The 27,743-nt window shown below is 44.8% G+C and overlaps 2 protein-coding genes across 23 annotated transcripts in view; one reads left to right on the plus strand and one right to left on the minus strand.

Moving 5' to 3' along the window:
• The window catches only part of cdin1 (CDAN1 interacting nuclease 1), a 49,638-nt gene extending 47,869 nt beyond the window's left edge, over nucleotides 1-1,769 (plus strand). For all 8 annotated transcript variants that reach the window (XM_040199813.2, XM_078089587.1, XM_078089584.1 and 5 more), the window contains one exon: nucleotides 687-1,769. In XM_040199813.2, the coding sequence (XP_040055747.2) occupies nucleotides 687-840 (154 nt within the window). In that variant the 3' untranslated portion in view covers nucleotides 841-1,769. The remainder of the gene's footprint in view (nucleotides 1-686) is intronic.
• Nucleotides 1,770-14,637: 12,868 nt separating this feature from the next.
• Nucleotides 14,638-27,743, minus strand: part of meis2a (Meis homeobox 2a) — a 76,082-nt gene continuing 62,976 nt past the window's right edge. For 4 of the 15 annotated variants that reach the window (XM_078089605.1, XM_078089603.1, XM_078089606.1 and 1 more), the window contains exons 10-13: nucleotides 22,049-22,107; nucleotides 20,193-20,282; nucleotides 19,673-19,773; nucleotides 14,638-16,464 (exon numbers count right to left, since the gene is read on the minus strand). In XM_078089605.1, the coding sequence (XP_077945731.1) occupies nucleotides 19,715-19,773; nucleotides 20,193-20,282; nucleotides 22,049-22,107 (208 nt within the window). In that variant the 3' untranslated portion in view covers nucleotides 14,638-16,464; nucleotides 19,673-19,714. Of the gene's footprint in view, nucleotides 16,465-19,672; nucleotides 19,774-20,192; nucleotides 20,304-22,048; nucleotides 22,108-27,743 lie in introns of all 15 variants that reach the window. The other 11 variants (XM_078089601.1, XM_078089598.1, XM_078089602.1 and 8 more) reach the window with 3 other exon arrangements.

Consider the following 27,743-nt stretch of genomic DNA (forward strand, 5'->3'; position numbering starts at 1 on the left):
CTGGTGTACAGTAGCTACTCGGTCTTTGAGGGGCAATAGCAGCAAAATGATGAGCGGGAGGGAACAAAGCATAGAAAGGCAAAACTTCTCATTTTTAAAGAGTCTTGGCAAGTCATTATTTATAGCTTTTAGGAATTGCGGTACTTGCCAACTGAGGCAAAGTTACTTCGGCTTTCAACGTGACTGTGAATGAAACAGCTGGACTCTGTTGGATTGGCTGACATCAGCCGCCAGACGCAGATTGTTTAAGTCTCAGAATTTTGTGTTGAACTCTGTGTGCTCCGCTGTGTCCCAAAGGCTTCCGACGACAGGATCCGGAGGCCTTGGTGTAGAGCTTTGTTATTTCTTAGATTATTGTTATTTCACTGCCATTGTAACGTGATCAAGTGTGTATCACCCTGTCAGAAAGATCTTAATCCTCCCGGCGGCTTTTCCATTTGATTCAACACAAGTTTCCTGGATGCTGATCAAAGGGGAAAAAACCCAAGTGACCTTATCTCTCACAGATCAATCTTACTTATTTTACTTATTTATTCATGCTTTTTTGTTTTCTTCTAATCTAACATCAGCTGTCTTAAGCATTGTGCAGGTGTGAATTTAATAGAGATGTAAACTCATTCGTAGCTCCTTCAGAACTCTCCGTACTGACAAAATGTGTTGGTTGCGTCTTTTGTTTTGTGCTGCAGGTTTGGCCCGGGCCTTGTGATCTACTGGTACGGTTTCATAGAAGAGCTGGACTGCCAAAGAGACCGAGGGATCCTGCTCAAAGACGGCTTCCCTGCAGACATTGTCCTGTGCCACGCCGCCCAGCAGAACGGACCGCCACACCAGCCACAATAAAGACACAAAGAGTGAGAAAAGCGACACAAAAAAAAAACACTGGAGGTGGAAGGAAGGAGGCGGGAAGGGTAGGCGCAGGGGTGTGTACCTAGATCCGGAAGCAATTTGGCTTTCCTGCAGAGTGAGACGAAAATCTGCCCTGAACTCCGCCTGACCCTCTGCCTCCGTCCGTCTCTCCCTTCCTCTCTTTCACTGCCCCAAAGCTGCCACATGTAAACACACACCACCAAGCCGTGGAGCTGACAGCACAGGGTCAGATTCATACCTGTGTGCAAAAAAAAGAAAAGAAACACCATCTCGGAGGCTTTCTCTGCGGCGGCGGTGGTCAGCTCCTGGCCCCTGGATGGCCTCTCGCAACGGACAGCCCGGGTGAGAGCCAGGACCAAAGCAGGACATTAGGCCCTTCCTTATCACACCCAAAGCCCTGGCCTTTGTCACTCCTTCCTCCTCCACTCCATGAGCAGATAAGAGAGAGAGAGGCGGTCCAGGGCCGGGTGGAAGCCTGTCTCTCACCTGCGTCACTCAGTGCACTCTCTGTCACTTTCCTGGGGGGGGAAACAGGATCGCTTTCTGATTAAACATGGCCTCAGTGTGACCTCTTCGCTTTACTTTTTAAAATCCAGGGTTTTATTTTTTTGTGCACAGTGGGTTGAGACACGGTTTCACAAAAATTGTCGATATTTTCTACCTGCTTCTTGTGTGTATTATATTAACTGTACTTGTCTACATTTTGGTTTAGTAAGCTTTAGTCCGCTATTACACACTGTAATGGTGTTACACAACAGTTGTTTTTCTCCTCAGCTGGTTTGCCTTGTGTTTCAAATCATACTTTTTTCTGTGTTGCAATCAAAAGAACTTGACAATTCATCTGTTGAATGTTTTTAAAAAAAATTCTGCTTCACAAATAAAAATTATTCTTTGATAATCAATTTGTTGTGACTATTATGACTTTTATTCATGGATATTCTTTTTAAGTCAGAACCAGACAGCGTTGCATGTGTCATAGGTGTACGTTTTGTACATTTGTGCGTTTACTCATATGTCATATAATCAGTTTTATAGCCAGTCGGAAGGAAATAATAGTCGTTTGATTGTGTAGTAAAATGTTTGTCTGACTCCTTCAATATCACAAACAAAGGTTAAAAATGATTAAATTGACTTCTTAGAACCAGTTAAGGAGCTGAAGAAAGGAAGCAACACTGCGGCAAACACCTTGCTTCAAACCACCATAAACAAGCAACATAAAATAGAATGGTACAGTCTAAAAGTGCATAGTATTGGTAAATGTAACCCATTATTCTTTGTTGTTTGCAAAAACAGTAATAGGAAGCCCCTCCCCTTGTCCTTTTGGATGAAGTTTTGATGGCATTCATTCGCAATTCCTACTTGGAATGGAGTGAAGCATCACAGTTAGATCTGCCCAGATGTGTTCTAAGATAATTCCTTCTCCACAGAGGATGTGGACACGGGGATTGTCCGACATGTGAAAGTTTACACTTGTGTCATGCCTTCTCCCAGTTACTTGACGAATGGTGGCTGGGATCAAATTCAGACGAGCCGGACGTGACCGTGAGTTCAGCGTGGAGTCTGGGCCGCTCCAAATATGCACCATAGCTATCCATTAAACTTGGAAGGGCAGCATCGGGTCAGTGTAATGCCTGGGCTGGATCAGGGCCAGGAACCAGGATCTTTTTCTGGTCACTAAAGCGTCTCGCAATCTGGTTTAGTGCGCTGACTAATGCGCTTCTTCAGATCCACGGCCGCACACATCTTTGTAGACCGCGTCAAACCTTTCACCCTCTTTTTCAGTCGTCCTGTAGCTCGTGTTTCGTACATCTAATCCTTGGTTTTCGTAGAATTCCCAAAGACAACATCTGAGTTCTGGGAGGTTTTCAACCCGAGGCTGAAGTTAAAGTTGCCAACGAACCGCAAATCATCATCAAACTCTGCTCTTCTACCTTTACCTCAATAAGCTATAGCAGTGACATGGGTTTTAGTACGCTAAAAGCTACCCTCCCACCCCCATGAGTGAAGGATTATTTTGTATCCATCCCACATTTCAAGCACTGATCCTTGTACAGTGCTATACCGTAAAGCATAATATTTATATCTATTATATACACATTCATTTTAGTAGCGATACTACAGTAGAAGTACCTGATTTTCATGTAAAGATGTGGGTCATCCAGCAGTTGCCTGTTGCTCTGCTTTACTACCTCAGTGCCTTTTATGAGCAGATACCAATGGAAGGAACACAGGGCGACCAGAAGTGAACATAAAAGTGAGTGATGCTTTTAGAGGCAGATATGCACTGCCTATAGGGGGTCCCTGTCCGGCCCTCTTCTTTATAGCACACAAAACGATAAGAGGAAAGAAAGGGAAAGGGAGTAGAACCTACCACCACCTCAGAGAAGGCCGGCATAACTGTTAATATGTTTAAATTGACACACAGAACTTTGTAGCTGTCCGCCACCACTCACTTGCAGAGAGACAAATCAAAGCAGACCTCAGGTGAAAGGTATAGTGACACATGAATGAAATGATGTTCGACTTGTCTTACAATAGTGTTATCCGTCTCCATCCTGACACACTCATTATTGAGGAAAACTCCCCCGGACAAAATAAAGAAAGGTGTTGCTATGTTTGTTCAGCACAGTCATGCACCACTCACGCAGTTAGAGAGATATGGTATGTGGGGGTTAAATACCACTAAAGTGTTGCTTGATTTGTTACCCTTAAACCTCTAACCCTCAGCTGGCTCCCATCTAGGCCTTGATCCCTCCATGAGGAGGCCACTGGGTCACTGTGGGGTCGCCGGGCGGCCATGGCTTCCTCTGTCAGGACCGCCCCCCCACGCCCTCCCTCCCCCGGTCCATGTGGTACAAAACAACTGTCCCCATGTGTCCAGTTAAACTAGGGCCTATTGCCTGGCCGTGGAATGCTTAGGCATCAGTTTATGGCTCCTGTTGGACACGAAAACAGAGATATTCTACTCAGGGAGGGAAAATTCTCTATCGAGTTAGAACAGGAAAAAAATTGAAAACAGCAGATTCAGTTCCTCTCAAGTTTCAAGCCTTCCTGCCATTGTTTTCCAAGATGGCTGTCGCACAAAAGAGGAGCCAGGGTCAACTTCAATAAATTAGGTTGTGCACACAATGCGCACTAAATACAGCTTCTTTTTCTTTTTTTTAATTTACTTCAAAGTCGAGGGCCGACATCGGCGTCAGCTGACAGTATTTTCATGATTTGGGTGTAAATATAGAAAAAAAAACTTCCATCTGATGATTTTTTGAAAGCCAGACGTCTTTATTTCGTGTTTTCTTTGCCCTCATGTCCCGACTCTTTTTAGACTCATTGTCCTTGTCCCAACAATGGGGCACTCGAGTGCTCTCCAAATAAGGCAAATTTGGAGAGGTTGTTTCCTGGTGAGAGGAACACAAGTGTTTTGGAGAAATGTGATAGTCAAGAGGCATCCAGTAACAACAAGACTCAATATATAGAATAAAACCTCAGGAAAATATTTGAATTACGATCATGTATTTTGGGTGTGGGAGAAGAAATTGAAGACGTACTGTAAATAATTTCTGTTACAATATTGCCAAGAAGCTACATGCAAAACTATTTAGTTACACTTTTTATTCCGTTTTCCACTATTGGTTACAATTCCTAAATCAGTGACTCCCATGTGTCAGATCAGTTTGATGCAGTTCACAGCGTCCGCTCTGTCTGGACCCGCAGGCTATTGGAAGTCCACTTTCCACTCAGATGTACATCTTGGCCCAATCTCATCCCGATCCTGCTGTTTTATGCCTTTTCAGCCGAGCTGCTACATACACCACCGAGACACGAGTGAGAAAGAAGTACAGAACCAGAGACGGACTGAAGGGTGGGTTCTATCCCTCCAGCAGACCACCAAACGGACTTCCTCCACGCTCCTGTGTTATTTATGTGGAGAGAGCTCTGACCTGTTTCTGCCCCGGGCAGCAGGGTGCATTTAGTAGTGATCCTCTTGGCCTCCCTAAGCCAGCGAGACAGCACAGGGTGGAAAGAAATAAAAGTTATTCTTGAAGAGTCCGAGCAGCCAGTTCAAGAAAAAATCTAAGTTATTTAAGAGGGCTTGAATAACGGCACTGGGGGGGGAAAAAAGCGGTCATTCTGCCCTGAGCTGCAGTGGATACGCAAAAGATTTCTCATTTATTTTTAGGAATCTCGGCCTGCTAACCAGAGGCTGTTATTTAAAAACAAACAATGGATCGTGAGAAAAATGTTCTGCGGGATTTGAAATGGCAGCGCGGTGGATGTTAGATTGACAGGATTGAGGGCAGATGGTGTGTTTGAGGGAAACTGAACAACTCTGACACATTGATCCACTCAGAGGGGTGGGGTTGTTGTTGTTGGAGGGGGAGGGGGGGGTTGCTTAGTGTGAGTCACTGGTAGTGCAGGACAAGCAGAGACACGGCCGAGAGCTTTAAAAAAAAAAACACAAAACGACTAAATTCAGAGCTCTGAACACCCTGCAACAATCGCTCCTGACGGCCAAAAGTGAGCGACTCAAGTCCCTCTCTGCTCCAGGGGAACAGCCCGGCGGTTGAAACGTAGCCGTCTTTGATGGCACACTATGTTAAGAAGGCAGGTGTTGACTGGGCGTCTTGCTAATTGAGGTATTCCATTTAGAGCCCAGCTCCCGTTTGTAAAAACAGTGGCGCTCGTCGTGTAACCCTCGCCTTCAAATAAACCAGGAAGCGTATTTGGAGTTCCTTCCCGTGAGACCCGATACGTGTGTCTGCGGCCTGTTACTGTCCTGAGTTTAGCCAAGATGTCATCAGCCCCATTTTACATTGTCTATTTTCGCTTGTCAGCTTTCATTGGTGTAGCTCAGACATGTATTGTCATGGATGAAACAGGAGGAGATTGGGGAGTTTGTAGGGAAACAAGGTTTGTTGGCGAAATGGAAAGAGCGTACGCCACCACAGGGGGTGACAACCTGCATGGAGGCGGCCCGCTCTGGCACCGTCCGCTGGAAAAGGTCAGCCCCCCCCGAGTGGCATTTAGACTGTGACAGTGGTGACCCAGAAACTGGGTCATCTCCTGATCTCAGCAGGTGGTCCAACGGAGGCCTGGGAACATCCCCGGGTACAGGTGCGGGGACGGGCGGGGGGTGAGAAGAGCAACAGGGTGGAGGAGGAAGAGGCAGCAGAGAGGCAGCAGAGAGGCAGCATGAGGACTGGTGACTTTCTAAGAGATTAGAGACTGCGCGGTAGGAAAATATGACTATGTTAGTTAGTCGGGCGGGGGGGAAAGGTTTGCTGCAAACAAAACAATCCGTGGCTCACCCTCCCCCCCCTTCATTTGTGAGCGTGAATGCCTGGCGAGAGCCGCTGCGGGCTTGTTATCATGAAATGAGAGGTAGGCTACTGTAAACAGGTCGGCGGTGATGACGGAGACGTGCATAGCCATCACGGAATGCATTGACCACAGGTTTTGATTGTCCCCCGAGGGCACGAGCGGAATCCGGGACACAATCAGAGCCTCTGATATCATTGGATCTGGCTGTGCACACCTTGCCCGCTCTGCGTTCATTCAGAGGTTCCCCTTGCATTGGTCAAAACAAACCTCACAAACATTTTAAAACGCCGCCGTAAATTCCTGGCTTGAAAACGAGCAGATGAGACGACGCTACCATTGTGCGGACTCTGTGTAATTTGGAAACTATTTGAAAGAGCAGATGTGATTGGTAATTTTATTCAATTGTTGCCACTGGCAACAAAATATTTTCGTGAAGGGCGGTAATGGAAGCAGCCCTTTAGCCGAAGGGGATGAGAAAAGGGAGAAGGAGAGCAAGAAGAGAGGAGGACTGGAATAAAATACATTTTTGTGATGCTTTACGAGTATTTTGTTGGGCCTTTACTGTGCCGTGCAATTAACTGTTTGGCTCGCACAGTACCAGCGCCGGTGCTTCTCAGCTCGAGAACTGTGGGCCATTCATCACTTTTACAACTCATTTTCACCCCTCAAAGGCTGCATACAACCTCGCTGCTGCTATGTCCTTGAGTTCCTGGTGACAGGTAAATATACATTTCCATCCAAACACATGTCCCACATCGTCTATATTTGACTTATGGGAGGTCAGCCTGCGAGGGATCGATGTTGCAGTTCATTTTTAGAGGCTTGATGATGTCATGTTGCGGTGTGCCGTGGGTTATGCGTCCATGAACCTGTTGGTGCAAGAAAAAACACAACTGTCTCAACACAGACTCAGCGAGGAGCTCATGAGGACATTTTTCAAGCACACTTTGAGGAGAACGTCGAATGAACCGAATCTTGCGCACTCACTACTGTAACTTCAGCGCATCACTCCGCATGACAACTTCCCCCGTCCCACAGGGATCATCGGCAGGTCGCACAAGAGGGAAGAATGAATGGAGCGATGTGATGTTGTCATTCAAATGCAATGGATCACTTGAACTCCATTGCCCTGTTGTAATGACCCTGTGTAAGGACCTGTAATGCGGTTTTCCCATTGGGTTTGAGGGAAACCCTACGCCAAGCCATTCAGGTGCGCAATAAAGTGCTTTTCACTTTCTGAGGACTTCCTGTCTCCGGTGGCGTTCTCCATTAACTCCTCACAGGCAGACAAGAGCCTTTCTATTGGCCTGAACGCGCACTTTATCGCGGCAGTTATTCCCCCCCCCAGGTACGGCGCTACCTGGCCCCCGCAGATAAGATAGGGAGGCGGCTGCCTGTCATTATTGGCAGATGAAGGCTATCTGGATATTGACAACAGTTTACACTCCTGGTTGAGAAACAAAGTTGGACTTGTGAGACAGAGGCACACAGGGCTTTTATTGTGTAGGGGAAGATATGAAAGCCCAGGTTCCCTGTGGTCACACACACCCAAATAGCCTTATGTCACAAGCCTGCAGCCCCCCCTCCCCCCCCCCGTCCCCCCCTCACCCGCTCCTCTTCTGTTGGCTGCTATTTATTCCCACCAGCTGCGACGGGCTAAAAAAGTTCTTGACACCGGCTATTGCTTTTCATCACTGCAGCTTCCGACTGCTAACAGGGACCATGCTAGCTTTTCCTGCCTCTGTGCTAAAGGAAATGTTCACATATATATAATAATATTTCAGACAGACACAAATAGAGGAATTGTTTAAAATGTATATTTTTCTCGCAGCATCGGCCATTGCTGTTTTGATGTTCTAAACATAAAACACCAGAAATGCCCTAAAACTAAAAGGAATAGACTGAAATTAAGGATAAAAAATTGATGTTTCATCACGCTGATTTTTTTTACATTTATTAAAAGTCGATGGTTTACAGTAATTTTTAAAAATCCGAAATTCCGTTCCTAATTTTCATTCGTTAATATCAATAAAACGCCACCATGGTAGTCTCCGAAAATGCGTCTCTGCAATGGTTTAAACGCGACTTTTTGCTTGACGATCCGACATTTTAAAGTGATGACAATCCCCTGAAGTGACTACTTGTTCACAACTTGTCACCCAGAAATATAAATTTGTCAAAATGTTGACGGAGCCGTTTCCACTTTTGGATAAACATATAAATAAATGCCAGAATGTTGCGATGTTGCGGTCTCAAGAGGGTGTCGGTCTTTTACTTGAATAACAAATTAGAATTTTTTCCCAAATCATTTAAATTATTTTGAATTTTATTTCGTATACATTTTTGTCTCGGAAATGACACATTCTTGGTAATAATACATACTACTAGCCCACACATTATTATTATGATTATATCATACTTAATTTTTGAGATCCTTATTTAGAGCAATGATTCGATTATTGTTGTTCGTTTTATGGAACGATGAGTCCGTCGTTGCTTTCTAATCATTATTAGAGCCGCTACGTGATGAAGCGGACCACCCCGGTGTCTCCTTGATAACTCCTCTTGAGGAAACACCACACTCTGCAACATCCTACAGTGACACCAGTCGCCCTCTCCTCGTCGTTTTTTTCTCCGTGCTGACTTCTGTGCCCTCTTCATTGTTTTGAAAAAATAAGAAGGTTTTAACTGCCATTCGAGACGATAATGGTTACCGATTTTATACTCGCAGTCATAATCTTCAAGTGGGCCGTGATTAATGATGCCAATGGTAGCCAGGTCCTCAGGCCCCTGACTGGATGACTTCAGCCTGGCTGGCCTGCTCCGTGGTCTCTCTCTCTCTCTCTCTCTCTCTCTCTCTCTCTCTCTCTCTCTCTCTCTCTCTCTCTCTCTCGTTTAAACACACAGATGGGTTTCGCTGTGCACGTGCACGAGTCGTTGCCGTCGCATGCTCTCCTCACAAATCGCATATTTCTCTTTATCTTTTTATCTTGCATACTTCTTCTCGTGAAGGCGGAGACCGGGCCACGAGTCCCAAAGCATTACATCCACCCTCCAATCCATCTCTATTGATTTCACCATCAACTCGACCGCGTAACGCGCGCGCGTAAGGAGGCTCGTACCTGCGAGTAGATACGAGACGAGTCTTCGGAGGTCACGTGCACTGCAGCGGGTTTCGGGCTCTGGGGATCAAATGGGCGGGAAGCCTTTCTGAATGTGTGTGTTTTTTGGGGGGGGTAGAGAGGATCAATCTTTCTCGACGTTTAAACGAGGAGCTGGTGTCACAACAGGCGGACTCTTCTTCTTCTTCCATTTCTGTAAACACATTTACTTTGGCCTCCAGAAGGGGTCGCCATCTTGTAATAGCAGTGCGCCCCAGGGTGTGTTGGTGGTTGTGGTGTGGGGGGGGGGGGGGTCTCCAGGTCCGTGTCCTCAAAAAATCAACGACCACTTTTAATATCGGAGTTATTTGGTTTCAAACCGCGCCCGTAGATGTGTGCGTGTTGGTAAATAGGCAGGAAGGATTTCATATTTTAGGAGAAGCTCTTCATTCTCCCGCCGTGTCTTTTTGTCTCACTCTCTGTTTCTCCCAGCTCTCCTCTGTTATGTTCAGTTCTTGTGAAATGTCTCACTTTGCTGCCCGCGGCTTCCCGCAGGATACTCGAACTCTAACTTTTTCTTTTTTTTTTAAAGCTCCCCAAACAACCGATGAAATTAGGAATAAAATATTAATTTAGGGAAACAACCCATAAATTAAAGAAACGTATCTTTTTTTCCTCCCGCCGATCACTGTTCGGGATTCCCGCCTCCTAATGGAACAATGCCAGATTTATTTGCGGATCCTATGGCCATAAAGCGTGATTATTTCACTGGAAAAACCAGTGAAATGTTGACAACCTTTGGGGCATTGTAACACAACGCTGGAGAAGGCAACATAATGGGGGGGGGGGGGGGGGGAGACGGCCGGGCCCGAGGCTCGTCTAATTAAATCTTAACTGATTGAAATAAAGGTTTGAGTACCTCAAGGCTTGACTAAACTCTGGCTATTTCCCTTTTTATTGCGCTTTATTTATTCTGCACTCACATGCCCTCTTTTACGCTTCTCCGCAACAGGCCAAGTGCAATTTTAAATCCCTGCTCCTTACAAACCCCTATAGCAACATTGTTTGACTAATTATAATTTTTATGTCATTAAGATTTATTTTTTCGTGGGCGAATGTGTTGGGGAGAGGAGGGGAGGGGGGGGGGGGGGGGGGCTGAAGGGATGATTGCCACTCATTTTTAAGAAGACAAGCCGCTGAAGTGTGAAGTAAATTGCCTCTAATTCAAGTAGTCGCGGCCATGCGCAAAAAAAGTCCTGATATCATCCATCCAAGAGATTTATCCTCAATATTTCCGCTAAAACCACACTTTAATTTGATCAATTCGGTGTGACATAGAGATTAATCATGGGCGTTTACACTATTTCATCATTTGTATTCTTCAAGAGCTCTATATATAACTTTTTTTTATTATTATTATTATTTTTTTTAATACAACAATTGAAATAGTTTCAATCCGATTGCTTATCCTGTGTAATTATATACTGTTCTGATATGTCAAGGCTTCAGTTTTTAAGATACAATCCTAATTCTGTATTTATGAAAAGGCCATTGAATAAATAAGGAAGTGCGCGTTTGTGAAAGGGCAATGGAGAGCCAGCAGTGGGACTATCTGCAGGTCGTTTCTTCCTCCAATGTCTGAGAAAATACCTTCATAAATGATAAATATAGTGGAGCTGTCTCCCGCAGACACGGTCAGCAGCGGCAAATGGGAGTTAAGGCAAAAGAGTTTGCCACATTGATGCAGTTGTTGACAATTAAGGAACACAAACACACGCGGATAGAGGGGGGGAGTTATATAGATAGAGGGTGAGAGAGAGAGAGAGAGAGAGAGGGGTCAAACATGCATTTACTGTCTGCTTTTGGGACCATTTGGTTTATTCCAGTGGAGTATCCTATTTGTGTTACTTGACCAGCAAATAAAGACTTTTTATTTATTCTAAATGTTACGCTGTTTGTTGAAGGCCAGCAGTCTGGTGTTGCAGCCATTTGAACTCCTTTTTTTGCCTTTCACAAATAATAAATGTTTGTGAAATCACACCTCAGCGGACAAAAAGGTGGTTGGCCTTTCGGTCCTGTGTGACTTCCTGTTTGACTCAATCATAAAAATCCCTCACAGCGTGAATGTACATGTCCGTTTGACTTCACCAGCGGGATGCAAAGCTGCACTATATCTCTTTGATAAAGACGGATGTTAATAACATTTCTGTGTGTCATCCCAAGAAAAGAAAAAAATGACACAAGTCCAGAGATGAAAAATAAAGGAAACGTAACACAATCCTGAAAAAGGAAAAAAATGCAGTCATAAAACCTGCGTGAAGACGGAGTTTTGCATTTCACTCGATTATCATTCCAGAGTTTGGAGTGCGCAGATGAACTCTGCCTTTTATTTTCTAAAGAAGAAAAAAAGAGAAAAGAAGGGGAAAAAAGAGAAAAAAAATGCAGCCAGTCCCCTTTTAAAGAAAGCCCTTTCGGTGGTGCTATAATAAACCATTTTCCCCGGGCTTTATTGATCAGTCACTCTGAGCTAATGTAATTATCCTCATCAATAGGGGGACTGCAGGGAGAATCATTATGCGGTTGACATTGATAAATGATCACCCAAATGCGGCCCTTTTCTCCCAGGGACCTCCGCCTCTGACCCGCTCTCACAGGCCTACATAACGTAGCCATAGAAACACCTTATGGCAGGAGGAGAAAAAACTGCTGAAATGTTTTTTTTTAAAGGAGGGCAGCGCGCGCACACGCACACAACGATTGTGCGTCTATATACACAAAACCTAAAAACTGTCCCCCTGAGCAAGTCATTTCGGGAAGAGCCAGCTGCAAAGCGAAGGACACTCAGCCCCTCGTGCACGTCCTTTTTTTTATGACCACCATCCAATTCAGCAGTTTGAAAGAAAAGCAAAGCAGACACAAAACTTCTTTTTTTTCCTCCAAAATCTGCAGCTAATGCATTTGTGTATCTAAAAAAAATACCCGATTTGTGTTGTGTCTTACCATATAACAGAAGGAGTATTAACATTAACACGCGCGCAAAGTGTTTCTCGCGAGCAAACTGTGTGTGGACTTTTAATATTGTTGCACGGGCGTCTTCCCGAGGACCAGGCTGCATTGTGCAGCAGTGCAGAGGGAATATATTCCTTATTTGATTCGTGCAGCAGCAGCAGCAGCAGCAGCAGCCCGGACTGGCTTTGACAGGGAGGAGATGAAGGGGAGGAGTTGTTTAGCTCGGCTGGATCATCCATCATCCCTGTCACACCGAATCGGCAAAAGGAAAGCAGCAGAGGCAATCTACCTTCTGTCTCATCGGGGGAGAGGGGGGGGGGGACTGGAGGAGGAGATGGGGGTGGGGGGAGAAAAGAAAGAAGAAAAAAAAAACTATTAATATTAAAATCCTCTCCATCCACAGTAATCCTCACGTTTTCTCTCTTTTTCATCCGATAATCTCCGCACAAAACGGAGGGCTTCTTCCTTCCGTTTTATCCAAAGAATAATAGAGCGCCAGAAAAACAAAAAAAAGGACGTTTAAGGTTTGAATGGTTGAGAGAAGAAGATGCGTCGTTAACTAGACTGGTGTGAAACCAATAAATACACTTTTTTTTTACCCCAATCTGATTAAGGCCTGAACATCTCGCCGTGTGTGCGCATCCACGTGTGCAGAGAAATTGTTTAACTAACATTAAATATGCAAGTATTATAAACTGGAATTTTAAGAAAACGACTCGCGGGTAACATTCAAACCAGATGCTAAATATAACGTAAAGGAACTGTGTAAGCTGACTGTGACTTGACTAAACAGATATTTCTAAATAAACATAAAATACACTGATTTTACTTTAACGGTTTTAATGGCTTTCTATGGTACTGTAACTATTTAGATCACAAAGTTATTGTGCTTTTCATCAATTGTTTTTAGACAGGAACAATGATATAATTACTCAAACAGGCCTTTATGTTCTGGTTAAACATATATTTATCGTTTTTTAGGATGGGTTGGATTAATTCCACATTTATTTAAAAAAGCTAAATAAACGATCAGATTTTATAACAAATTGTACGAGGAGAAAAAAATCTACTTTCAGAAGGCCACATGAAAATCAGTATATAAGTATAAACGCAATTCAGACGTGTAAGTACACTTAATAGCTCATTTTAAAAATGCATTCTTTATATTAATTATATTATTATTAGTATAATTATTATAGGTTGTGCCATCTGTTTGTACACACACAAGACATGAGATAAGCATTATGGCAGGCCTAAAAAAAAAAAGAAATGAAAAAAAGAAATTTGAGTCCTTGATTCCGAGAGATGAGGTTTAAAGTTCTGTGTGAAGGACAGAACACGTTTGAGCCCAAGTGATGATGTCATTTTTAGGTTTTAGGCTATGACTTGGATGGCCGCGGGCAAACAGGCAAAGAGATGGAGAAGAGAGAAGAGATAGCCCATCAAAGCCCATCTGTGCACCCCGTGACGGCGCTGCCACATTAGGCCGACAGGAGGCGCTGCAAAACGGCAGAAAGGAGCAGAGCACACTGCGAGAGGGTCAAACATTATTCTCACTCACAGAATAATTGCACCAGGGACAAATCGACGCTCTATTGTTTGGACACCAGGGAGAGTGTTAACAGTGAAAACACCTAAACCAAATTCCCTTGTTTTTTAAGTTCAAAATGAAGATCAACCCTATCTTTTTACACGATCAATAATACTATGTTAATAAATATTGTATTGCATGCGTTTTATTAATTTGAATTTCTTAGCATATACCGATTTTTCTTCAAGAAAATTAAGTATTAAATAATGCTCTTTGGGAAAAGTCATTTATTTTAGTTTATCATGCCAGTTTTATCCCCATACACGATGGGGACGGAGGCTCAACTGTTGTTGAGCTTTTTATTTAATTTACCACCCCATCAATGACAGTGTATCCTTTAGTCTAAAACCTTTTGCTTTAATTCAAGTAATAATTCATTTGCAGTTGATTATCATTTGGAGGACATATTTTAGTGCCTAAATAGCCCTGTAAGATATATTTAAACAATAATGTGTTATTCATATTACCAGAGGGAATTTATTAACTAAATATGCAGTCTGGTTAAAACAAGCTACTGCAAATAGATTTCTGAAAAAAAGCTCAACTGTTTTTCTGACTATTTACAAAACTAAAGCTTGAGGCCTTGTTGACAAACAACAACGCATCCAGAACACGTTCTGTGAACAATAACAATAATAATACAATTACTTATATTAGTAATAATAATGGTTAACCAATTAGTATGATCACTATTATGTGAATAAAAACCCTGTTTATAACACAGTTAGTCACAAAGAAATCTAACAAAAATCAAAAATGAAATATTTATTACAGCATTTGTGACTGAACACCTTTTAAACATTACGTCACAGTCCTCATACAAGTATTTAATGTATTTTTGACAAAGCTTAAGGGAGACGGCATCTTATCATCTAGTGAGGAACACGTGCTGAAAAAGGAAGGAATTCATGGACATACAATATCAATGCCACAGCAGATCTGAAACTAGCAAAAACATTCTTTTTCAATTGAGGTAAACACATAGAATATCTAACATGAAACAATTAATAGACTGAACTCTGTACGAAGTTTGTTACAATATTCTCTCAGCTCCACCCCCCCTCCCCCCAAACCCACCCACACCCCAAAAAGCATTGAGTTCATAATTTAAGTTTTTTTTTTTCTCCTTTTTTTTAAGTTTCAGGTTTTTTGGTGCATCAACCATCAAATGCTTCTCCAGTGCCGCCGAATCAACGTCTGTGTCAGTATTGTCCTTATGGCAAGAATGTTGATCCGCAGATGAAGAAGCGCCGTAGGATGTTGCTTTTCCACTATTAAGCTTCCTTCAAGAGGCTCTTACCAATGAGAGTCCAGGGTACAAAAAAAATAAAACAATATTAAAATAAAAATGTATAAAACCAACACAATCCAGTGCTTGGGCTATTCAAATGAAGAACTTTTTCTTTTTTTTTCCTTTAAAACCGACAGGGCAACATTCATTCATGAACCAAAAAAAAGAGGGGCATGACAAATGTTCAAACTGAATCTTCTGGAGAGATCCGGTGTCATTTAGCAGCCTTCTCCAATCATGCCCTGTTCTTATGGGGGACAGGACCTGATTGCCCTCTGTGGTTTGAGATGTTTCATCTTCTTGTTGTTTCTTTTTCCTTTATAGTGCGGTGCTGCGAGACAGTTTCTCCTCCAGGAAGGAGCACACACAGTGTGAGAGAGAAAAGGTTAACCTTTAATTCTAAAACTAGCTCAGGAAACATAAACCATGTGATCAACGAAAAATGCACAAGTTTTAACTTATTTATCTATACTTTTTATACTACAGTAGTTATAACTCTTGGAGTCCTTCTGTTGTTGTTTTTTTTAAATCTTCCAGAGTGATTTTATTTTAGAAGCGTTTGAGCGCGTCACATGAAAGTGTACTGAACATGTTTATGATGGTGTGTGAGTAAGTGTGCGAAAAGTGTGTGTTTTTGAGTGTGTGCATCCGTCCATTCTTTGCACACGTGTACGTCAAAACATCTTCTCTTGATCTTTACCAAAAGCCCAAGACTTTACAAAGTGTTCTTGTCAGCTTGGTCCTCCGTTTTGGATGAAAGTAACAAAATTGACAAGTCTAAAAAAAAAAAAAAAAAAAAAAAAGTATCATCACAGCTGATCTGGAATTCTGTTTCTTTAGTGTCAAATTCTGGTCACAAGGATTTGCTTTTTATTCTTAAAAATAGTCTCCAAATAGGATCTACTGTGGCCTGCTGCTTTAAAAAAAAAGTTTTTCTTGTAGTAGCTGCTGTTGTCATGGTAGCAACGTTTCCTTATACTATTGGGCATGGATGTCCAGGCCTTGTCCTCCAGCACTGGGGTCAATGGGGGTGAGCAAAGGGGGTCTCTGTGCAGACATGGTCATTCCTGGATGCGATGAGGGTCCTCCATGCATCAGCATGGCGTGGTGGGGATGGTGATGAGGGTGGTGGGCGTGGTCGGGCAGGTATGCATGGAGATGTGGTCCGCGTCGGAGCTGGGAAAGGTGAGGGGTCATCTGATGAGGGTTGGCGTAAGTTGGTGCGGCCATGCTCATGCCCATTGGACCGCTCTGAGGTACGTACTCCCCTGGCATGCCTGGCAGACCTGCGAGGGAGACAGAAAGTAAGAGTGTAATTAATTTACACACTCAATACAACCAGGACATGTTCCTTCTCCATTAACGGGGCCTAACTCAATTTAAACCCGTAACCTCAACGGCAAAAGGACTCAGCGGATTTTATGACACTGCGTCTGTGACTGCAGAGTTTTTAGCTTTGACAAATAAAGAGAGACATTATTGCGCTGGGTTATTTCGGGCTATAGTGAGTGGTTTACAATGCCCGATGGTGCTGTGGTCAGGCCTCAGGTTGGAAAATGATCCTCCGTCATCCGCAGACACTGCAGTCCAGGAAGATGTGAGGAAAACCAACCAGCCGTATTGATGCGGAGACGTGCTAATACTGTTCTATATCCCATAAGTGGAACTGTCAATTCCCAAGCCGACTCAAGAGACAAACCAAACAGGCGTTCTCTCATGGGGACGAGCCTCTGTGAACATAGTTGATTTAAAAGGCCTTTAAAAAGTTATTCAACTATTTAGGACTCGGTTAGCTGTATCAACAAGGCAGGGGGAATAAAGACTTTTGCATTTTAAGCAAAGACAAAGGTCTGCTCTTAAATGCATGGAGTATGAGCTTTGCAAGTAGAAAAGGAGCAGCAAAGATAAAAGCGAGATGGAAGAGAAAAGAAAGGAAATGCAGGGGTCTTATAATGACGTCCCCTAAGATGTACTTCGCTTCCTATGTGTGGAGACCTCAGCATGCTGGCATCTCTCATACTGTGACAGGACCCAGGACACAGAGCTGGCTCAGCAGTGCCACTGTTTGTCTTCTTTTTTTTTTCACTGTTTGTTGAAATCAAAAAGAAAAAAAAGTAAGAGGCGGGAGGGGGGGAGGTTTCTCACGGAGCCTGGGACTGTAGTATGGGAACACGGCTGGTCTAAAGGCCTGGACCTTGGGGAGAGGCAAGTGAGAGCAGGGGGTCCTGCTGGAGCCAAGGGGGGGCCCTGGGTCTGCGATTGGGTCTGGGGCCGAACTGCTTTGTAATGTGAACCCCTGGAGGATTAGAAGCTGTAATAGGAGGGAAGAGGTCGCTGCAAGGTCACTAGGCATGCTCATTTTCTGCATTCCTCCACCTTAGTACACTGCAATTAAGAAATTACACTGGAGGGCCCCGGTGAGGGGAACAGGAGGACGAGGACAGAAAGGGGAAAAAAAAGGGACAGCAGAAGCCATGATTAATGAGCAGACTCATTGCTTGAAAGCTGTGCTATTTTCTAATACTCCCTTTTTTTCGTGTCAGTTCATTTGAAATGCACATGTTTGTCAGAGCAGGTCTCTTAAAACCTCACTACCGGGGTCATAAAATAAATAAATCATTGAGGGTGTTGTGGTATGATGGGTGCCCTCACCTCCATATAACCTACAGCAGCTCCTGTTAAAAGGCCCAGCAGATGTTTTTTGACACTGTAAGCTGGTAATCTCCAGTCTTGTAAGCTGTATTCATTCTGTTAAGTAGATCTGAGACCCCCTCCTTTATTAACAAGAGTGGTAAAACCATCTGAAGACAATAACTGAGGACAGACTGGGCCCCCCCCCCCCCCCTACCTCTTTCTCTCTCTCACTCCATCTCTGCATGCATGCCTCCCCGGCTGGCTGTGCACTTCTGTTATGGCACAGCGGTCCTGCTCAATGACTGGCCATAATTAAGTACCAAATATACCATATTGTGTGGCTGTGTAATCAAATCAAGAGAGGATAATATTCCTCTGTATTAGGCTATTAATGTAATTGGTCATGAAGCATAAAGTATGTTACGTAATTAAATAGTCTAAAAATGATATAGCCGTGTATTAAGAATTAGCCAACCTGAGCAAATGTTGTCTCTGTGTGGCTGTTTTAGGGAACATTGCCTCCTGAGTTTTTTTTCTTCTCTGCCGCCATTAGCAAAGACAGGAAGGGATGAGAGAAAACGAGCGAGAGACGGAGAGAAAGACAGAGAGAGAGAGAGAGAGAGATGGAGCAAGGACAAGAGGTGTGAAATGATCTCTGTCGGCAGAATTGCCGCTGTGACCCTTTGGAAAATTCAGTCACCATTTACATATAAAGGGTTCTTTTAATCAAGGTAAGTGTTATTATATTGTGCCTCATTGGGCAAGGGAGTGTAGGTGTTAAAATAAAATCTCTTCTGCACTGCCGCCTTTTGGATGTGATATGTCTTGATTTTTCAAATGTCAGCACTGTGGCACAAGCAGGAGGGGAAATGGCCAGCTTAATCAGACTGCCGCCATTTAACTGAAACGGGATTGGTGTGTGTGTGTGTGTGTGTGTGAGACGGAGAATCGGAATTACAGCGATACAGAGAGACGGCATCTGTATGTGTGAAAGAGATTCCTTTCCCTTTTAGATGCAGTCATGCTTGTGTCCTCAACCTTATAAATTTATCTCAAAGTCTACCTGCTCTTGTCTGTGGGACCCGGGTCAGGCTTGTCCCTGCCCCCCCCTTAAATCGTCTCCCTCCAGTAAAAAATAATCAAAACACACAGACTCATTCCTCCCTTTACACAGCTCAAACCAAACCCCCAGTGAAGGATCGGCCATGTCACCCAGGGCCCGTATATCTCGCCCGGGGACCGTAATGTACTGCGGTGTTCCCGTCTTTGCATATAAGATAATTTGGGCATCAATCCTTCCCCAGACAGATTTATGTCACTCTGAGGACAGTTTCACTTCTCCTTCTTTATCGCTTCACTGGAGCCTGCTTAATTTCTCCCCGTCAGCCCCTTCCCCAGGAGATGTTATTTTTTCCCTGAATGTCCAACATTTGCATTGGCTGTCCAGGATGGGGAGAGCGATGGTGCTGTTGTGATGAATAAATTTGTGCGTGCCGTGCCAGGTTGTTTCTTCCCCCTCCTTCTTCTTGTTGTTGCTCCTGTTGTCTGGCGCCACAAGTCGACGGGTCCTCTCGGTCCCAGGACGGTTCCCCTCTTTTTCCCAAGTCCTAAATTCATCCTTAGGCTACCGCCATGCAACCCACTCCCCCCCCCCCCTTCCCCTTAAAAGCATCTGAGTAAAACAGCCAAGCATCCTGGTTCATAGTTATTGGTGCTAGGGATTAGAGGCTCGAAGCTCTCTGCAAAATGATGGCCAGGATAAGAAGGGCCAGCGCTGGTGATGTGAAAGAAAAACATAAAATCCACAGCCCGACAGTGTAAAAAAAAAAAAAAAAAGAAGGAAAAGATCCCAGTACTTACTTCCCCCTTTTTTTCTTTGCGTTTTGCTTTACAAGATGGAGGTTACATGTAGTGCCACTGCCCATCCATGCCCATATTCATCCCCATTCCACTCATAGGCCCTAGAAAGAGAAGATACACGCCAGAAAAGGGTCAGAAGAAGTCTGAATCAGAGTTTAGAGGAGAACTACTGATAGGGTGGATGAGTGCTGAAGGGTGGATGGAGGAGTTATCAGGGAGGTGTTTGCTCATCCCACAACCCCGGGTGTTATGATCATTTGAAAGGTGTTTTCCCAGAAGTGTTTAATCAGAGAGAAAAAAACAAGCAAGACAGACAGTCGACAGTCTGGGGAACAGTGAGAAGTGTTATTGTGGTTGTGTAGCAGTTGTTAGTATCAGGTTTATTATCAGTTGACTTAATCTCATGCTTTAGACAAGATGATCAGAGTTGATCAGCTGTGCAGTAAGTGAGGGTGAAACGGGTGTCTGGTAAAAAGACACGAGGGAATACGGATGCAGGGAGACGGGTGGACCGACTTACCGGCTGGTCGGATCCCCATGTGTTGCTGACCGTCCAGAACGAAGCTGCCCATTGGCTGGCCCTCTGGACTGTATGCTGCTCCTTGGCTCACTGAAGGATCAAGAAGAAAACCTGATTGTAGTCAAAACGTGGACATGAAAAAGGGAGGGGAGGGGGGGGAGAAGAAGAAGAAGAAGAAGAGAAAACACACCAGACAATCAGCAATTGTCCCAGCCCAGGCCCAAACATACTGAAAGACATTGTGCTCATGTTTGTGAACCGCATTGACTGACGCGTGGCATGCAAACACGCATACAGTAGGTCCCAATGCATGCAAGCACCCTCATTCAATCACACACACACACACACACACACACAAAACACCCACACCCACACACGTCATTCAAAACCACATTCCCATTGTTCTCTAAGAAGAAGGCATGCGGTTTGACAGGATGAGAGGAATGTCTGTCATGGGGCAGATCACCCAGTCAAGTCAATAGTCATCTACTCCTCAACGAAACATAGAACTCTAATTGAACATTATTGAATATTCGGAATGATTCACCTCATTATCTGTTAAAATACTGAAGAATCAGTAGCAATCAATTTTCTCAGTTTTATCTTATTGTGCCTAATATTAGCTCAGGTGAACTGATAAAATGCCTAAAATGATGTATTCTAGGACCATAGCGGTATAATCTTGGATAATCAGTAATTCGTGAAGATTATGGGGAGCTGTTAGTCATGCTGTTTTTGTAGAGTGTTGATTAGCTTACATCGCTTGCGTGCTAACAAATATTCCACTCAAGAGGGCTATAATTGCAGAAGGAGTCACCCACATCTGTAAGTGCATCTCATTTTAATCACGGCTCATGTTCATTTTGAACAATCTCCACCCCGGTGTGTGGGGACCGTTTTTAAGTCGGGGAGCTGGGTAATCAACAATAACAGCTTTTCCCTCCCCGAGACAAATTACTTGGGTTCTTTCTGGTAATGCCAAAGTCAATGAAGCTTAGGCTGGCTGAATCATTCCACGGGATCACATGGTGGCGTGTTTACTACTCAGTCGGTGCTTTTTGTAATCTGACTACAATTGATGTGGGAAGTAGATGTGTAATCAATTAGCAATAGGAGGCTTTTCGTAATCTATTTTAAGAAAGGAGAATCTCTTCATGCGTCGGCGTTAAGTCAAAACATCACATCTGATTTAATCAAGGCAGAGTATTTAACTCTTCCTCCTAAGGGCAGTTTTCACGACTGGAAATACATTAACTGATAGTGTTATGCTAAAAAAAAAAGCTACGCAGCTTTCTAGCGGGCTTGATATTTGAAACGACTTGATATTAAAATTCAGAACAGTGATTCTTGAGGGAATAAAATAAAAACGCGGCAGAAAAAAAGTAAGGGGGAATCCCTCTTAACCCTTGAAAAAAAAAAAAAAAAAAAGCCAAAAAACAAAACAGCCTTAAAGAGGAGATAACTCATAAATTGCTGCTAGCATTTCTGGCACTGCTCTTGTGTCCAATTAGTAACTCACAGGGAGGGTGCTAATATACCTCTCGCTGCACTTAGACTGGGAAATCTCCAATTAGATTCAATCAGCAAACGGCGTGCACCCACAGCTTTACCCATTTCATACAGAAAATGGAAAAGGGGGGAGATGACAGTGAGGGAGTAGTAGGAGAGATTCTTTTTGGGGTGGGGGTGGAGGATGCCCCTTTCAAAAAAAAAAAGCTGGGCTCCAGGCATGAAATGCTTGCCAGCAAAGGATTTAGAAAGGGTGTCTACATGCGGGGGGGGGGGGGGGGGAGAAAGAGAGAGAAGCAGCACTCAGCTGCTGTACGTCAACTGGGTTGTTCCTTTTTTTTTTTTACCTGCTCGATTTGACTGGTCAATCATGGGCTGTACTATTCTTCTCCTGGCGTTAATGAACCTGGCAGAGAGAAGAGAAGAAGAAGAAGAAAAAACAGAGGAGAAAAACAAACGTTAAATCAGCCCGCATTCACACACAGAGAGATTCATCACAAGCCTCCACAAAGACAAAACAGTTTTGCATGACTTAATGGCAACATTAGCCACAGAGTCCTTGAAGGAGGCGCTCACAACAAAACAGCAACAAACAAAAGGGCAATTGTGTGCCGACTTGGGAACCCAGCGAGGGATACTTTTAACGTTCCTTATGATCTATTCCCCCTTCTTTTAATAAAGCTTTTGATTACGTTTGGTTGCTATGGGCGCCAGGGACACATTCCTCAAGTATTAAGTGCAGCCTGGGCACAGAAGAACCCTCATTGTGGCACATCCCTCTCTCCTGCTGTCTCCTCCCGCAGCCACTTCCACATAGCGACAGTATGGTGTTCTGTCTGCGGTCCATTCTCCGAAACAACGTTGTCTCCAGATTGTTACCACCCATTGGAATTTCAAAGTAAGCTCCAAGTTAGCAAAGTGCAGGATACAAATGGTTCCTTTCATTACTCCCCACCATTCCACCCCCACCTACCCCCTTTGCCTCTGTGGGACCCCCACTCTGGCTTCATTGTAGGGGGTTCTGCTCCCTTCCAGCTGTCTAGAAATGAGGACCAGGCATAGGCCACTCCGTGCTTTCACAAGGTATTGTTATGTCAGCGAGCCCATCAATTAGGCTGTCTGAAGTTTTATCACCACCACAGCAGCGAATAAGTGCAGCTCCACAAAGCCTCCCCAGCCGGCCGTGCTCCTGTGGCTTTTCCAGTGAAGACCCCGGAGGTCATCCAGAGGTGAATGCCAGCCAGGGGCAACCTTTTTAACTTGGAATGGAGATGCCTTAGGCTGTGTCAAAACACAAGCTGGCAAGTCGGGCCGAGCAAGTTCTTCACCTTCCTGTCTTTATTCTTCTCCTACCCTCTTTTTTCTCTCTCACTGTCTCTGTCTCATTCACTTTCACGTGATAGAAACGCAGCATGGACTGAGCACTACAGGTACCACCATGTGGTTGATATTAAAGAGGGGTTTCAAACCACATTGGAGCTGTCCAGTATGGAGTCCTTTGCTGGTTCCAAAGAAGCACAGGAGAGGAAAAAAAACAAGGCCCCCACAGGCCACCGCCCCTCGCTAACGTACGGGCGCTCGGCACCATCAGTACGGTAAAGAACTGGTCATTAGAAGGAAGAGAGATCTGGAACCAATTTGGGCTCCTAATCCCCCATGAAGCCCTGATACCTGCCCTTACCTTCTCCAATGAACTTAAACGTCTGTAATCTGCCCGGCTCAAAGTGACATGGTTAAAAGGTACAAAATGCACGGTTGGGAGAAGAGAGACGCGGTGCTCATTTGCCAGGGGGCATCCAGAGTGCAGTACGCAGGGGTGCCGCGGGCCCCAGAGAGAAAAAGATGAAACGCATCCATATGAGAATGAGAGGGATCAAAAGTGGAGGTAGGGAGGTGCGCTGCGCCAATAAAAGTTGAATTTGGAAATTATATGATTGTAATGCATGACTTGCGATTTCAAGGAGGAATGAGGATTAAGGTTTATTAAGTGTGAACGTATGTTTCCAAAGACAAAAAAGAGGGTAAAATATTCTTAGAGCGCTGGCCTGTCAGAAATACCTGCAGTGTTTAAGAGATAAAGACACTTCCAGCTTCAAAACCAGCTGAGCAAGTAAACACAAAGACTCCTGGTATCACACGCCCTTCTTTAAGTTCACAGTACAAGGCATGCCAAAGAGTATGTCCTGCCCCCCCCCCCCATAGAAGCAGCAAGGCTCTCAAAATCACAACCATGTGCATTCTTACCTATTCTGGGACATAACCATAAACACATAATAGCAGGAATGTTCTTCCCAGGTGCTAAATTTGCCAATACAGTTTCTAGTGACTGCAGAGGAAATACTCTACTGGAGAGTATGCTGTAATAAAAGCAGTTTTTTTTTTACATCCAGGGAAATAGGTTTAGCTATCATTGGAATAGTATTAATTAACCGTTGATACGGCTCGCCGCTCTGAACACAAACATACGGATATTCAAGTATTTTCCCTCCAAGCTGTTTCTGAGACAAACCTGCTTCTCGTCAACATTCCCCGTTGGCCGACCACCGCCATATCTCACACTCACGCTCACACTCACACACATGCTCTGTTTGGTACGCTAAACAAGTTGCCATAGTAAAGCGAGGGGCGATGCGGCGCATTGGAGGGAGTGGGGGGTGACCGAGGGCTCCTCTCGTGGCCTTAGAGCACCTTTTATCAGTCGGAGTAAAGCCAATTGAGATTATCAGAGCCAGGCCTGATAACACTGTTTTCCCTCAACCCCTGAGCTGCTAATGGTGTGTGCTTAAAACAACACAACCAAGAATCCTCCAGAGATGAAGGCCAGTCAAACTGGGATAGCCGCACCGAAGGACCAATCTGCAGGCCCTGAGAGAGACACGGAGGTTGACCACAGGGACTCAGAATTCCCAACCACTCGTTAAAACATACGTGCGCGCGCTGTAAATCTACACATCAACACCATGGACATGACCACAACCACTGCCAGTGTGTCTGTAGACTAACCAGAAACCAGGAGGCTCACAGGGGACACTGGCTACAAACCTCCAACCAAAAGCCCATGTTTTATTATCTACATCTGGTGGTCTAGCTTATTATGGCCTGCCTCTGCTCAATGTTAGTGCACAGAAACACCAACACACACCTACACACACAGCCTCTCAGCATGGGAACTCCATGCTGTCTTCAAACAAATAATTAAAGGCAAGGTTAGGGGTTCGTGTGGAGGTCAATCCTTGTGTGTGAATGTGTACAGGAGAAAGGGGGCTGATGGGGGCAGCGGCACACTGCTGTTTAACGTAAGCAACTGGTCGCTTCAAGCCAATAAGCCTGTGACACATTTTCAAGTTGCATATCAAGAACTGCTCTTGCGGTGCTAAGAATGCGTTGGAGCGTTCATGTCCCCGTTAGCGCATTCCTCACAATCTGCTTCCAATTGGCCGACAGTAGCCCGTCCCGCTGACCTAACCTGAAAAGCGACGAGAGACGCCGTGTGTGCAAACACACGCGTGTACATCCGGATGCAGTATGTCGACGGGAAGAAGGAGAACTTCTAAAGTTTACTAGCGCCCTGTGTGGTGATTTACAGGTTGCAGAGAAAAAGGACAGGTAAACATGAATGATGGAGCCAAGGCAGCAGGAGTCCACTCAGGGTCTCTGCTAGGCTGGATCAACATGGCACCCCTAGTCACTAATATCTGCCTCACACACAGGAGGGAAACACTTTTCAGAGAGTGACTGCTTAGGTGCTAAATACTGTGTGTGTGTGAATGTGTAAGCCTGGTCACAGAAAGGAGAAGAGACTTAATAAAGAAGTTGCCTAATTCTGAAACATACCATAGGCTACTACTTCCACTCTATGACCCTTTAATGCACCATCGTTGTAAAGTAAAGTATTGGAGGTGCAGGTAGTTTTGGAGATGAAATCACAGAAAACCGGTCTGTCAGACTTGTGTTTAGTCTTGCTTCCTCATCTCAATCCGTCAGAAAGGCCTTGTTTCCGGTTAGCTGACTTGCAGCCACACCTGGTAACTCGCTCCTGTTGTCAGCATTCCTTCCCCGAGAAATCGGCATGCAAACCCCCCTACCCTAGAGCACAGCCTGGAGAGAAAGAGAGCGATAGAGAGCCTTGCTGCTTGGCTGGCCAATTGCTGTGGAGATCGAAGGGAACCCAGCCAATCAGGAGTAGGGTCACTCGTTTGACGAGTTTGTGATGAAAGAAAGAAACCGAGCCAGAGCCAGAGTGAGACAGCAGAGAGGAGCTGAACATGTATTCTCCGAAAGAAAAGACCGCCGGACTGCTCGCAATGTTGGCCGGTTCGAACGTGTGAAAGAAGGAGGCAGAAAGAATTGTGACGCTGAAATGGTTGACAGTTTATCACTTCACGGCTGACCTGCAACTGCCAATTTTGAGAGCTCCTATGCAAAGAACACGGGGGCGAGTTTATGTTTGTCAGTCAAATTCTTTAGGCCCGCGGTCAGTCTTTGCAGGAGGACTGGACGCAACACAATCTGAACAAGAACGTGCTGAACTCGATAGCTGATCACTGCTTGCAACACACGACTGTCCTCTGGTTCCTATTAGAGCTCATTGCTTCCATACATCTGCTTTAGACAGAAATAAAGATTCCAAACCCCCAGCCACTGAGTCACAACCTACTCGAATCAAAGGTTTGATCCCTCCCTCTCAAAAGAAAAACGAAAAAAAAAAACACTACCAGGAAGTCCATGCAAGTTAACCCCATGACGGGGGTGTGTTTAGTATAAGCAAACACTCATTATTGTCCAGTCAGACAGTTGGGCAGTCGGTGGCTACTGAACCTCCAGCACTGATCTACTGTACTGTCAACAACCCCGATTGAATCAGCTCAGATCTTGACAGCACACTGAACCCACAGTATGGATTTATCATAAAATCTCACAAAGGGGGTTTTCAAATGGCTTTCCTCCTCCAGGATGGAGAACATGGACAAAGAGATGGGGTCGGAAAAGGGAAGCTTCCTCGAGCTCATCCTATCTGAGACAGTTTCCCTTTTTCTATCCTTTTTTTCCTCCTTTAAGTACAAACAGGAGTCAAGAGACATAAGCCGGGCAAACATTACCTCACCCGGTGTTTGATTTAGTGCAGATGTGAAGCGGAGCGAGGCGGGATCTTTTTTTTTCAGGAACGTCAGAGAGGGCCCACGTTTAGGGCAGCCACTGTGTTTACATAGTTCTACCTCTGTCTCTCTCCCGCTTTCTCTCGTCCACTGTGCCTCCATACCCCCCCTCCACACTCCTTTGTCGGCCTCTCAAAGGGGGACTGTTTCACCTCTATTCCGTGGACTTTCTCTGACCTGTTTTTCTTACCCTTTTTATTACTCCACTCATTGCCCTTTTGTGGCAAGTCCCCGGCCCCCTCCTCCGCCCCGATATGAGTAACATTTGCAGTGCTCCGTCAGTCTAGCTGCACAAGTCATTTCTCTCTGAAACCCGGGGAGTGCGAGTCATTAAGGCTTCGAGTGGAAAATCAGACAAAGAATTATATATTTGTGTTGCAAACTGACACGATTTAACGAGCAGCTAATTAAAATAAATCAATAGCACTGCGGCATGCTCGCTCCCTGTCTGTCTCTCTGCTCTCGCTCCGATATTCTGCCAGCACGAAAGAGGTGGAATACTGCAGTGTGGTAACGGTTTTACCCTTAAAACCAGGTTTCAACTACATCCTGTGCACCATGTGGGATGCATAGGTGCAAGGCAACAGAAAGAAACTAGGATTATACAGTAACAGTCCCAAAAGTAACGCTGTACAGTGCAACAGCAGGACCAACAACAAAGGAAACAAACATAGACATCTCTCCCTCTGTTTGACCTCCCATCCAACACCTTCTCCACTCTTTCCCCCCTGTCCGGTGAGGGCATGTCACCCCTGGGCCCTGCAGTCCAGCAGCATGACCCCTGCATGGCGGGCTGTGCGGCCCCAGCTGCTGACTGTCCGTCAAACACCTCCAGAGCAGCGTTGGGCCAGGAAGACCACGCTTGTTGCCCCTTTGATCCGGCAAG

Source organism: Gasterosteus aculeatus, chromosome 15, assembly GCF_964276395.1.
Source record: "Gasterosteus aculeatus chromosome 15, fGasAcu3.hap1.1, whole genome shotgun sequence".
NCBI classification, from domain to species: Eukaryota; Metazoa; Chordata; class Actinopteri; order Perciformes; family Gasterosteidae; genus Gasterosteus; species Gasterosteus aculeatus.